General features: G+C 29.1%; 2 protein-coding genes across 2 annotated transcripts; one reads left to right on the top strand and one right to left on the bottom strand.

The window, feature by feature from the left end:
- Positions 1–205: 205 nt before the first annotated feature.
- CCT4 (chaperonin containing TCP1 subunit 4) lies at positions 206–3,061 on the bottom strand. The gene is made up of 9 exons (XM_017907695.1): positions 2,757–3,061; positions 2,362–2,414; positions 2,188–2,277; positions 1,857–2,108; positions 1,655–1,750; positions 1,402–1,563; positions 976–1,320; positions 639–890; positions 206–527 (listed from the first exon to the last, which is right to left on the bottom strand). The coding sequence occupies exons 1-9, from the start codon at positions 2,863–2,865 to the stop codon at positions 282–284; spliced, it is 1,605 nt and encodes a 534-aa protein (XP_017763184.1). The 5' UTR covers positions 2,866–3,061; the 3' UTR covers positions 206–281.
- A 350-nt stretch (positions 3,062–3,411) lies between these two features.
- On the top strand, positions 3,412–11,462 carry mon2 (Mon2 homolog, regulator of endosome-to-Golgi trafficking). The gene is made up of 25 exons (XM_017907747.1): positions 3,412–3,891; positions 4,031–4,162; positions 4,265–4,447; positions 4,532–4,768; positions 4,841–4,966; positions 5,041–5,205; positions 5,287–5,539; positions 5,618–5,771; positions 5,867–6,109; positions 6,195–6,481; positions 6,564–6,934; positions 7,100–7,312; positions 7,383–7,558; positions 7,639–7,801; positions 8,234–8,381; positions 8,453–8,706; positions 8,807–8,941; positions 9,023–9,273; positions 9,358–9,520; positions 9,593–9,736; positions 9,821–10,134; positions 10,282–10,466; positions 10,551–10,794; positions 10,983–11,065; positions 11,224–11,462. The coding sequence occupies exons 1-25, from the start codon at positions 3,772–3,774 to the stop codon at positions 11,391–11,393; spliced, it is 4,914 nt and encodes a 1,637-aa protein (XP_017763236.1). The 5' UTR covers positions 3,412–3,771; the 3' UTR covers positions 11,394–11,462.
- Positions 11,463–13,770: the final 2,308 nt, after the last annotated feature.

Here is a 13,770-nt window from a genome sequence, read left to right as displayed (position 1 = left end):
CATAATTTCACATATTTTCTATGTAGAACTACATTGAGTAGATTAAAGAACATAATATTCGTAAAAGGAACATAAAACAGACTTCTTTATGGAAGTAAATTGATTTTATTTTAAAATGTAATAAAAGAATATTTAGAACGTTTAACAATTTGATTTTATTAGTTCAGCAAATTGTAAAAATATTAAAAGCTAGACATAAATTCAGAATTATAATGTGACATTTCGTAATCGAAAAAAAATTTGCGGTGCATCTCACATGTAAAATAGATATTTGTTATAAATTACTGGTTTGTATTTACGATATCATCGATCTTTAATATACTGCGAACAGTTTCTGAAGCAAGTGTAATAGCACTTGTAGAAACTAAAAGAGGTTGAATCACCTTTTCCTCCAAAATGTTAGTAATCGAACCTTTTCGCACATTAATTCCGGCAGTATGTTCACCCTTAGCATGCCGATTTCGAAGTTCCGTTACAGTTGCAATGGAGTTTAATCCTGCATTTTCTGCTAGTGTCGATGGTATTACCTACAATATTCAAAAATATATATTTAGAAAACATGTTAATATTTGCTCGTTTCGTATTAAATATAAATTCCTTTACTATAGGTATAGAAATATATTGTAATTGTAACCAACCTCAAAAGCATTTGCAAAAGCTTTAATACAATAATCATCAACACCACTTAATGTTTGGGCATATGCGCCTAGTTTTAATGCAAGCTCTATCTCAGGTGCACCCCCTCCAGCAATTAAAGCTTTTTGTTTTACTAAACAACGCACTACACACAATGCATCATGCAACGAACGTTCTGCTTCTTCTAAAACCAATTTATTGCTTCCCCGTATAAGAATTGTTACTGTTGGACCAGGATTTTGTATTTTAGTGATCTGTAATATAAAAAAAATTAAATACCTATAACAAAAAGATGACATATATATTTTAAAAGAGATTAATTCTTTTTAATGCATTAACCTTAACAAATTTAGAATTTCCAGTCTGTACTTCTTCACATAATTCTGCATTAACAAGATTTTCAGCAACAAAATGATCCAACGATGCAATTGGTCTACAACCTAATGTTTTGCATACGAATGAAATGTCCTCGCGCTCAATATCTTTAATCACCATAACTTTAATTTTATCTAAAAAGTGTATAGCTAGGTCACTGACAGCATCGCGAAGAATAGATTTTTGTACCAACAGTACATTACAACCAGCTTTTTTAATTTGTTTTACAATATTTAATATGTAAGTTCTTTCCTCTTTCAAAACACGATCCATTGCAGCATAATCAGATACAATTACATTGTGATCCATCTGAAGTGACAAAAATATTCCATTCATATATGAGAATGAAGTTTTTTAAATTTACATATTTCTTTGTCCTATAGTACTCACATCCGTTTTAGGAGGAGAAATGCAGAACTGAATTAAACCTATTTTTGCTTTTTCAATACGTTTTGGTCCATTAACATTACAAGATTTTTGTGTAAATATTAATCCTTCTATAAGTTCAGTGTCTTCAACTGTACCACCTAATTTCTTGATTACTTTTATATTCTATAAATATATAGTAATATTATTAAAATATAAACTTAATGTTTATTTTATGTTTCTTATTTAATCTATTATATATTATCAATTTTCTTACATTGAGATCAACAATACTTTCTTTCTCTTCTTCTGTAACCTTTAATACAGCATCTACTGCCAATGGGGCTAAAAGGCTTGATTGTTGAAAGACAACCTAAAAAGGCAGAATTAAATATTATTATTATACAAGTTAATTTATGCATACAAATTATATACTTAATACAAATAGAATAGAGTAATATCATTAATAACATATATACCTTCGAATTCAGAGAGGTTGCTGCAGCTCTAATAAGTGATTGTTTATCTTTTAAATCAACAGGAATAGACATGTTTGTTAGTATTTCTACAGCTTTAGCTGCAGCCTTTTGAAAAGCATCACTAATCAAAGTAGGATGTATTCCTTTTTGTAGCAAACGCTCTGCAGCTTCCAAAAGAGAACCAGCTATAACAACAACACTAGTAGTGCCATCTCCAGCTTCAATATCTTGTGCTTTTGATAATTCAACTAACTGAAAACATAAAAATATTAAAAATGGATATAACAATATTAAAAGTCTACTTTTAATGTTTCCAATATTAATAAACTACCATTTTTGCTGCAGGATGTACAACATTCATTTCCTTCAAAATGGTAGCACCATCATTTGTAATAGTAACTTCTCCATTACCAGCTTGAATCTAGATATATAAAATAAAATATTACAAACATCTATAACGTATAATATTGAAGATACAAATTTCGACTAATAGACTTAATTTTACCATTTTATCCATTCCTCTAGGACCAAGACTAGTACGGATTGCATCACTGACAGCTGAAATATTAATAAGTAACCTTTAGATAAAAATTTCATTAAGATATATACATATATATCAATACAAACATTATAATAGATTTATTACTTTAAACAAAAACTTAAAATAATTTAAATTATAAATTGTACACTTATTTTCATTCAAATATATTTAATTACTTCTAAACAATTTTAAATATTTAAATATATTCTTAAATCAATAAAACTATATATTATAAAACGAATGATGCAGTTTTGATATGCTATATGACCATATAAGGTAAAATTCTTGTTGCTAAAATGAATAATTAATCAAAAGTGAAACATTTCTATGTTATAATTATAATAACATTATTTATTTACCTTTTGCAGCATTAATGTTGCTGCTACGAATATCGGTTGGTTTACTTTTATCTTTATAAGCTTGTCCATGAGCACTTCGTCCATCGCCGCTTGCTGTAATTGCCGTCATTTTCGGTAAGTTAGTCACGTTCCTCAGATCAGGTTGATTGCGAAGTTTATAGGCAAGTTTGTAAGGAACTTCGTTCCTTCGTGTATTAGAAATGGTTTCTCGCGACACTTTTTCTTAGAATCTGTTAAACACTTCAAAAGATATTTAATTATCCTTAACGTTGAAACACGTTCACCACGCTTTCGAGAAACGACTGGAAAACTTAGATTATATATTCTTAAGATTGGGCACATCATTGATAGAAGGTACTGAAAGAATGGTATTCAACACCACGTAGTGGTTCATCAAAGGAAGTTCTACAAATTCTTACTGTTTAAATTTACAAAATTCAACAGTTAATATACATAATATTTTATATTAATTTACACTACATTATATTATAGCAACATGGTTAATTAAAGTACTCAAAATCTGAAATTGACATAAATTTATAAACAGATTTTCAAATGGCGAATTGTTTGATTATAGTACAAGTTTCCACGCTAGTTTATAAATTGATTCGAGGTTGATGGTAAAACATGATTTCAACGTACGAGTTATCAGCGCCATTGTATGCTACAGTTTATTATTTACATGAACGTGTTACAATTAAGATGCGAGAATTTGATAATTGTGAAAACATAAGACTTTTAAGAAAGTTTGATAAGAACGTTACTTATACTTTTATGTGATTATTTCAAGGTGCGTCGTAAAAATGACGTAAGTTTAAAGATATGTAAAGACAAACCCACTAGATTGTCACCTATCCGTTGTCATTTCTGATAATCGGTATGGGATGTGCCAACTCACCTAGTATCAGTTAGATACGAATTTTCTTACGGCAATATGTATTTCTCGAAAGACTATTTATAACTTACGATGAAATAGATTTTTATGGTAACATTGTAAAAAAAAGATTTAGATACGATGGCAAGTGCAGCTGTCGGAACTAATTCGGAAAATACTTCCAAATTTTTCGAATCGTTACAAGCTGACTTGAAAGTTCTCGCATCTGAGACGAAGAAGAAATATCCACAAATTAAAGAAGTATGTTGTTATTACTGCTTTTTAATATCTAATTACATATTATTATTATATAATGTTAAATGAAAAAGTTAGGTTAGTTTTTCAATTCAGAGTGATGTATTTTTTCATGAAAATTTATTAATATTTTATTTTATTACAGTCATGTGAGGAAGGAATTGCAAAAATAAGAACAGCTTCAAATGCTTCAGGAGCTCCAATTTATTATATTGTCAATCAAATCTTATATCCTTTGGTTCAAGGTTGTGAAAGTAAAGATGTAAAAATTATTAAGGTATGTATGAATCGATATATTTTTTAACATTTTTTTTTTTTTTAATATATTTTATATCCATCATTCATATATTTATTTCAGTATGTTATTTATTTCTTTTAGTTTTGTTTAAGTATGATGCAAAGATTAATTACACAACAAGCTATTGATCAAAAAGGTGCCCGTTATATCACAGATACATTATGGATATTAATGGAATCAGGGACAGAAGAAGTCAAAGTTTTACAAACAGTAACTTTATTACTTACTAGTAATACAGTTGTTCATGGAGAAACACTTGCAAGAGTAATAATTTACATTACCTATAAAATAAAAAATGTATGTTACTAGCATTTTAAATAATCTGTAAAAAATAATATTAATTTTCAGAATTTAGTTCTTTGTTTTCGCTTACACTTTACAAAAGATTCTACAACAATTAATACAGCAGGAGCCACAGTTAGACAGCTAGTGTCATTGGTATTTGAACGTGTTGTTGCAGAAGATGAACAAGGCCTTGATAATGAAGATTTAGATGAAATAAATTTAGAGGAATTAAAAATTCCTACTAATCAAGCACCTAAAAGTCTAGGACCATGTGCTGCTGATGCATATTTAATGTTTCAAGTAATATCATTTATTATGTCTCTTAAGTATTGCATTTTTCAATAAAATTTAATTACACTAAAAAATTTTTAGGACTTAGTACAATTAGTAAATGCAGATCAACCTTATTGGTTAATTGGAATTACAGAAATGACACGTACATTTGGGTTGGAATTGCTAGAATCCGTTTTAACAAATTTTTCATCAGTATTTTTCAAGGTATTTTTTAATCACACTAATAATAGATTCACATATGTCTTGCGATTGTGCAATTTCTATTTTTTCTTTTTCAGCATTGTGCACTTGTAATAAAATTATTTTCACCTAATATCAAATACCGTAATTCAATACCAGCATCATTGCAGCAAGCCACACCTTTAGATAAACCTTATTTTCCTATTAGCATGAGACTTCTTCGGGTTGTTTCTATTTTGATACAGAAGTACCATTTCCTTTTGGTATACTAATTTTTATTTTTTAAATATTTTTTAAAATATTTTAATCTAATTAAGATTAAATCAATAGAGTTAATTTTTTAGGTAACAGAATGTGAAATATTTTTATCTCTAATTGTTAAATTTTTGGATCCTGATAAACCAACATGGCAAAGAGCCTTAGCTTTGGAAGTTTTACATAAGATGACAGTGCAAGCTGATCTTCTAACAAATTTCTGTAAATGTTATGACCTGAAGCCTCATGCAACCAATATTTTTCAAGACATTGTCAATAGTTTAGGTGCCTATGTACATAGCCTTTTTGTTAACCCTCAGATGATGAATCAAACCAATATGGGTAAATTTTAATTCACTATTAGAATAATGAAATATTATAAATATTAATAATGAAATATTAATATGTCTATAATATTAGCGACAAGCACAACGATTCCACAAAGTACAGCTTCTCCACTATTTACGGGAATGCCTATAGGACCTGGTGTTTCACCTCAACCAGGTTTTTATTCACGTGGTATTTGGCTGCCGGTAGTTGCAACATTCACAAGTGGCCAAGCTAAATCAACCTAGTAAATACACTTTTGTTTTTTATAACACAACAAATACACATCTATTTTTTATTTGTATAGTAAATGAATACAAAAAATTTAATTTAACTATCTAGTTTGGACATGCTTGATAAAGTTGAGCCACCACAGATTCCTATTGGCTATGGAATAAGCATAGCTTATGCATGTCTATTGGACATTATACGATCCATAGCTTTTGCAATTAATGAATCCAGTGAAGTTATAACTGGAAATCAATCTTACAAACCTAATGAATTTGAACGAAAACTTCATACTCAGCTTATTAATTCTAGTTGGTGTGGTTTGCTAGCAGCGTTAAGTCCACTTATAGATGCAAGGTAAGAAATCTTAATTTTGAATATTATCTAGAATTTATTTTCACTGCATAAAAATAATGTTTCCTTTTTTATGTGTAATTGTTAGCACTGATGAATCTGCAACAGAAAATGTATTAAAAGCAATTCAAACTTTTGCATCACTTTGTGGGCAGTTGGAGTTGCAAACTCCGCGTGACGCATTTATTACTGCAATATGTAAAGCATCACTACCCCCTCATTATGCATTGACTGTATTGTACAATGCTCCCCAAGGTATCCCAACTGCAAGGCAACAAGAATCAATTCAATACAATGTGACAATTGGTGAACCAGATTATAGACAACAAGTAGTAGCTGTTGGTACTCCACTACCTACTGCATCTCTACCAGTCGGTATGTAATAATTTCAATCAGGAAAGGAGTTGATATAGCTGTTTATAATTGAATCGAATAAAAAAAATATTTATCAATATAGGTGCACACCAAGGTCCAGTTATGTTAACAGCAAAAAATTTACAATGTATGCGTGCGTTATTATCACTTGCACATTGTCATGGAAGCATACTTGGTGGTGCATGGCATTTGGTACTTACGACATTACAACATCTTGTCTGGATACTCGGTTTAAAACCTTCTACAGGAGGATCCTTGAAAGCTGGAAGAACTGCTGCTGATCCAAATGCAGTACTTACAAATGCTGTTATGGCAGACTTACCTGTACTTAGCGCCATGCTTAGCAGACTATTTGAAAGTAGTCAACATCTTGATGATGTAGCTTTACATCACTTAATAGATGCACTTTGCAAGTTAAGCCATGAGGCCATGGAATTAGCTTACTCTAATAGAGTAAGTTATGAGATAATTCATATTTTGTAATAATGAAAGGTTGAGAAAACGTAAAAGTAAAATACTCAATTTTTAATATGTTTACATTTCATCTCGTTTATTAGTATTAACCAATATCTCATAAAAGAGAACTGAAAAAATAGTTTGATTGAACCTTTCTATTAGGAGCCCTCCCTTTTCGCTGTGGCTAAACTTTTAGAAACTGGTTTGGTAAACTTACCGCGGGTAGAAGTTTTGTGGCGACCATTAACAAATCACTTGTTAGAAGTTTGTCAACATCCACATATTCGTATGAGAGAATGGGGAGTGGAAGCTATCACATACCTTGTAAAAATGGCACTTCAGCACAAATATTCACAACCTTTACGTGATAATCAAGTATGTCTATTTAATAAATTTTATCTTTTAATTAGAAGTATAGAAAATACAATTAATTTTTTTATTATAGAAGTTGCAGACTTTACTTCTAGGACCATTATCAGAATTATCGTCGGTTCGTCATGGAGATGTAAGACAACGACAGTTGGAATGTGTATTACAAGTTTTACATGGAGCAGGAGAAACATTATATCATGGTTGGCCTTTAGTACTCGGTATTATTGGAGCAGTATCTGATCATCATGGGTAAATATTATTAAATAGCGTTATAAGTTCCATTTAGTAAATTATCATTTATTTTAGTTTTATATTAATATAATTTACAGAGAAGCTTTAGTTCGAATAGCCTTTCAATGTTTACAATTGGTAGTAACTGATTTTCTACCAGTAATGCCTTGGCGATGTCTTCCACTTTGTGTTGACACAGCTGCAAAATTTGGTTCTCAGACACAAGAACTAAATATTTCATTAACTGCTGTTGGATTAATGGTAAGAATAAATTATTTATGATTCAAATATATTAAGTTTAATATTTTTTGTTGATCTAACATGTATTTTTCTTAATTTCCATTTTTTCTATCAATTTGAAAATAGTTTTAAATATTACGCGAATTCGGTGATTTTTGTTTTAAACTTTCGATTACAGATTATGGAATTCCTTTCAAATTTGCCAGAGCAGAAATTCATAATTAAATGATGTGCATATATTCAGTTGTAGAAGAAATTAGAAACATATAAAATTGTTAAAATCAAAGTGAAAATATCTTGAATGAACAAAATTAAAATCAAGACAATCAGACAAATACAGTTTATTTTGAACATATTACAATAATTTTCCTATAAGATAGACCAAGTAGATTTTACAAGTTGCATAGATTATAACCAGTTTAAGGTATTTATATTTGCATATTATTTTTTCAGTGGAATATAAGTGATTATTTTTATCAAAATCAAGAAAAGCTTTGTGTATCTCTGAAAGGAGATTCGTCATCTGTATTTCCGGATTTTCCTGGTACAACAAACATGCCACCTTTTGACAAACTTTGGATGTGTCTATATGCAAGATTGGGTAATGCATTTATTGTAAAATATGTATGAAACAGAATATTTCTGAAAATTTATTATATTTATATTTTTAAGGTGACTTATGTGTGGATCCTCGGCCCGCTGTGCGTAAATCAGCTAGTCAAACACTTTTTTCTACAATATCTGCTCACGGTAGTTTACTACACCAGCCAACATGGCAAGCCGTACTTTGGCAAGTTCTTTTTCCATTATTAGATAAAGTAAGAAGTTTATCTAATTCTGCTAGTAGCGAAAAGGTAGACACTAGTGGGAATATACTTATTCATCATAGCAGAAATACAGCACAGAAACAGTGGGCAGAAACACAGGTAATAATACATGTTTATTTAATATTTGCGCTAATATTTTACTTATATAATACACATTAATATGTACATTAATGAAATTGATTGAATAATCATTCTGTAGGTACTGACATTGAGTGGTGTTGGAAGAGTATTTAATACGAAACGACAGTTATTACAAATGTTAGGTGACTTTCCTAGAGCTTGGTCTCTTTTATTAGAATTTATAGAAAATTCTGCACTTAGTAAAAATAATGAGGTATCTATGTACAATGTCTATAATTATAAAATGCAATAAAAGCATGAAAGAAATCTTTTAAATTTTATTTAAAATTAATAGGTGTCATTGGCGGCTTTAAAATCATTTCAAGAAATTTTGTATCTTCAAAAAGGAAATGATAATAACGAAGTGATTCAATCAAACGATTCTGAAGCATTATGGATCGTTGCCTGGCGTGTATGGCTTAATATTGGAATGGAAAGTACAACACCACCTCAAGAAGGTGAAACAGAACCTTATGTGCCATCTCAAGCATTTTTAACAGCACTGGTTCATATATTTCCAGCTGTTTTTCAACATATTAGAAACAAGTACATTTATATTTACTAACTATTTTACATAATTTTTATTTTAAAAACAAAAACTTTTATATCTTCTTTCTTTTCATTTTTAAGATTCACTGGTCCCGATTTACAAAAACTTTGCATTGTGTTGAAAAATGCAGTTGCAGTTCCAGTACATGGTGAATCCACACCATATATCCTACCTACGATGCCAGATGTAGTCCTTACTCATTTACAAGATGGTGTACTTCATTCAATGGAACTTCTACAAAAGGTATATGATTTATTTGATTATCAAAATAATTTATTTTTTATTTACCATTAATTTAATTTTTGATTTTGGTAGGAAGCGCTAAATGGACCTGATAATTTGCGAACAATGATTGTTTTAATATTTCTTCAGCTTTTGAGTTTTTCAAAGCTAGCTTGTGAAGCTCCCACTTATGGTAAAATTCCAACAAAACACATCTCCCAAATCAGAGGTGTATCTGTGCGTATTTGTTTAGTTTTGTTATTTAATTGATTATCACATTATCTTTAAAAAAATATTATTTAGTTCTTTTTATTTATTTAGACTGATTGGGTGACTATGAATTATGTTCCTTTTGGAGAGAAAGCTTTATCAATGGTCGTAACATTATATCAAAAAACAGCACACGAAATGGCAGTTATAGATGGGCAAGTTTTAAAGCATATTATAGAAGCGTTACACGTGCCTTTATCAATGAAGTATGCTTGTCCATCACCAACAACTTGGAAATTAGCTGTTACTAGTCTACTTGCTGTTTTACATACCGGCTTACCCTTGGCCAGGAAATATCCAGAACAGTTTCAAAGTATGTGGCCGGAGCTTGCGATTACCTTAGATGATTTTCTATTTCCAAAAAGGTAATTAAAAATAAATTTAGTCTTTGTTAATTTTTATTACCAATAATCGTTACAGATCACAAATAAAATCATAACATAGTAATAAATTCTCGTTACATTATTTTATAATTATTTATCGAAAAATAATATTTTAATATTATGTTACAGTGTATTAAATATTGAACGAGGTGTTGAAGAAATTCAAGCAGATGAAGCTGTAGACTGCCAAGTTATGGAACTTTTACGAGATGAAGTTCTACCACATTCTCAATACATACCTCATCAATTTATTTTACGAGTAGTTATGTTATTAAACAAAGGGTCTATACATTCAGCGACTACAACAAATATCGGTAATATTTTTTTACCTTTAATAAAGAAGAAAATGTAAAACTAAAATTCTAAATGAGAAATATTATTATCTTTCATTATTGTAGAAAATAGTGGCGAAACTAAATTAAGAGAAGAATTTGCGAAAACATGCTTTGAAACGTTACTTCAATTTTCTCTCTTGGATGGATTAAATAATGAATCAGATCATGATACAACCAAAAGTTCTGAAAATGATGAAGGAGGTGTTGCTGGACGATTAGCAGTCACTGCACTTCTTCATAGGTTTCAAGAAGTTTTACGACGATATATTGAAAATGAGAGGCGAAGTGGAAAATGTCCATTACCTAGGTAATAGTTTTGTTTAAATTAAACCTTTAAGCTTCTTTCTAAATAAATGCTTTTGATTGATTGATTAAATAAATTCTTTGAGTTAAATAATTTTAATTAAATATTTCTATAATCTTGTACAATTTTATTGGAGATAAATGTACTATATATATTTATTTTTAAGTACTTATTATATAAACCTTTTCTAGGTACAGATTATCAGAAATTTCATTTGTTTTGAAAGCTGTTGCAACACTTGTTGTTTCTCTAAAAAAAGCTCCACCTAATAAAGGTAATTATATTTATATATGAAATGAAATGGAAATGGAAAAAAGTACTTCATATTAATTAAAGTATTTCATTTTAACTTTTATAACAATATGTCTTTTCATATTCCATTTATAAATAATGTTATACAAAAAACAATGGAACTTAAATTTTACTTTTTAGTTGAAAGATCAGTTTGGGAACAACTGATCGGGCTTTATCCTTGTTTAGTAGAATGTACAATAGCTACGGCGTCAGGTCAAGTATCAAGATCTTTACGGGAAGCTTTGCTGCAATATCATGATCTATTAAGACCACCGCTTCATAGTTCCACAACATCTAATGGTGTTTGACCATTGCATTCTTTGCTCCTAACTCGAAATAACAATGTTTGCTACGTAACTAAGTAGTAAACTTTTTATAATTACAGCTACGTGTACAATAAATTTTGTCATAAAATTTTTACTTCCGTGTACACGTATAAGGTAAATAATCTAAGGTGAAGTATCATTAAAAATCTTTAATTTATGTATGTACCGAAAAATTTGTCATACAAATTTTACAAAGTTTTCATTACATGCAACAAAGATAAGAAACATTTATCATCTTTATCTTTATAAATCTTTTAATTCCATAAATTGCAATAGATTTTTATAGAATGATATATTTAATTAGCAGGTTAATATTTAAAGTTTCAATTATGATTACTTTATTTATTTAACATTTAAAGAACTTCAATTCTTTTAAATATTTTGCTTTCTACAAAAATGATGATGAAATTCTCTTTATTTTGCAGTTTATAAAGTCTTAAAGTAACAAAGAAATGTTATATACAGCATTAATATTTATTAATAGAAAAAGTTGCACATAATTTTTAGTTGAATTAGCTTATTATCTACCATGAGAAAAAAAACAGAAGTAATATAATATGGTCTCTCATGTTTGAATAGCACATAAAAATATGTAGTCTTAGGAAGTCGAAGCAAGTATACAAAAGTTGTGTTAAATATGTACTTGATTAAGCATAAATTGATTAACTATTACAAATTATATATACATGCCATGCTACTGTACATAGTTGATGTACAACTTGGCTTTTCTAATACATATTGTAAATATTGAATGAATTGCGATTAGAACATGCAGTACGATTTTATAAATATAAAATTATTATTCGCTATTCTTACAATGATACAATTATTGAAAAGCTATGATATAATGATGTAAATAGCCAAACAAAAATTCAATAAAAATCTGAAATATTTATTGCTATTTTTGTATAGAAATCGTGCCTTCATATATTTTTAGAATTTGTATTTTTTAATATTTTTGTAATATAGCATAATTTTTAACATTACGTTTTTAAAAAATTTGTAAACAATTGAATGCACTAAAGCTTACTTTTGAGATCATTCTTTTATTATTTATTAATTGCATATAAATTATTTCTATTTTTTATAATTGTTCATCATATTATTTTATTCTATCTAAAATATTTAAGTTTATATTCAAAGTAGACGTATTTCAAAAAAATTAGGAAAACTTAGTAATATTACATTTTGAATTTATTTTATTACATACTAGGATTTAATATATATATATTTTTTTTCTACATTTAGTTTCGTAGTTTAAATTTATTAATTAAATGTTTGATGTTAGTTAATTCAATTAATGGATATTAGGAAACAGTACTTGGTTCGATTTCTCTTAATGGACGAGCGCCTTAATAAGAAGTGTCTTTAAAACGTAGATGTCGCATCTGTAACCGGAAAACTTCTAGAATTAATCAAATTTCAATAAAAGCCTGTTATAGGACATATTTTTACGATATTACTTTGTATTGATTATGAAATAAATTCAAAAATTTTATTTATGTTTAAGCGAACGAATATGTGTTAACAAAGAAGTGTTAAATTTGATTCATGGTGTATTTTCGAGTGACGCCGCAGCCATGATTGTTTAGTTTCGGGGGGATGAAAAGTGAACGCGAGCAACGGATTTAAATGAAACGCGTGTGATTACAATATACCAACTTATTTCTATATTTGATGAATGTGTCTGTTAATTGAGAGATATGGTAAGCGGTATCATAAGTTGAAACATGAGTTAAGTGTTCATTCATGCGGGATAGTTTTCGCGGGAATTTTCAGGCGTTACAATTGTTGGGTGCCGCCGCTTCCGCGGCACAACATTGCACTTTCAAACTTTCGATCGATTTATACCTAACATACAGAATCATCGACTAAAATGAGCATCGTGTATAGTTTATGTTTTAATATTTCTTTTATTTGATTTCTTGGTGCTTACTCGGTTGTGCACGTGAAAGATTCACTATTTCTGTGAAGATACTAGAAAATGTAACCGAGTATCACACTGCATATAAATCGATATATACTTCTGAGTGTGTATAATGTGTTTGTCCAATGTGTGTATGCGTACTGTGACGTTTGAATGTGGGTATGCATATTACACGCACACGTATGCACACATATACACATGGTCACTGACAGAGCATGCATGCATATATATATATATATATATATATATATGGATATGGTAATATACGTATGTAGTATATATGTGTGTACATATCGTATATATGTTTTTATATATGCATATGCATATACATACCACTACAAGAAACTGGGGATCAGGAACGCCCCTTTTTACGATACGATCGAATTTCTTTCCCGCGCAATTTCTAAGATACGATTAAATGTTAATAATTGT

Source organism: Eufriesea mexicana, unplaced genomic scaffold (assembly GCF_001483705.2).
Source record: "Eufriesea mexicana isolate 0111107269 unplaced genomic scaffold, ASM148370v2 scaffold8839, whole genome shotgun sequence".
Lineage (NCBI taxonomy): Eukaryota > Metazoa > Arthropoda > Insecta > Hymenoptera > Apidae > Eufriesea > Eufriesea mexicana.
The sequence above is the reverse complement of the archived record's forward strand: the minus strand, read 5'-3'. Positions and strand labels throughout refer to the sequence as shown.

Coding starts and splice junctions, on each gene's coding strand:
- CCT4 (XM_017907695.1), bottom strand. CDS start 2,865: ATGACGGCAATTACAGCAAGCGGCGATGGACGAAGTGCTCATGGACAA. Junction 2,415..2,756: donor CAACATTAATGCTGCAAAAG/GTAAATAAATAA, acceptor TTAATATTTCAG/CTGTCAGTGATGCAATCCGT. Junction 891..975: donor GAAATTCTAAATTTGTTAAG/GTTAATGCATTA, acceptor TTTATATTACAG/ATCACTAAAATACAAAATCC.
- mon2 (XM_017907747.1), top strand. CDS start 3,772: ATGGCAAGTGCAGCTGTCGGAACTAATTCGGAAAATACTTCCAAATTT. Junction 5,540..5,617: donor GATGAATCAAACCAATATGG/GTAAATTTTAAT, acceptor CTATAATATTAG/CGACAAGCACAACGATTCCA. Junction 9,521..9,592: donor CAATGGAACTTCTACAAAAG/GTATATGATTTA, acceptor TGATTTTGGTAG/GAAGCGCTAAATGGACCTGA.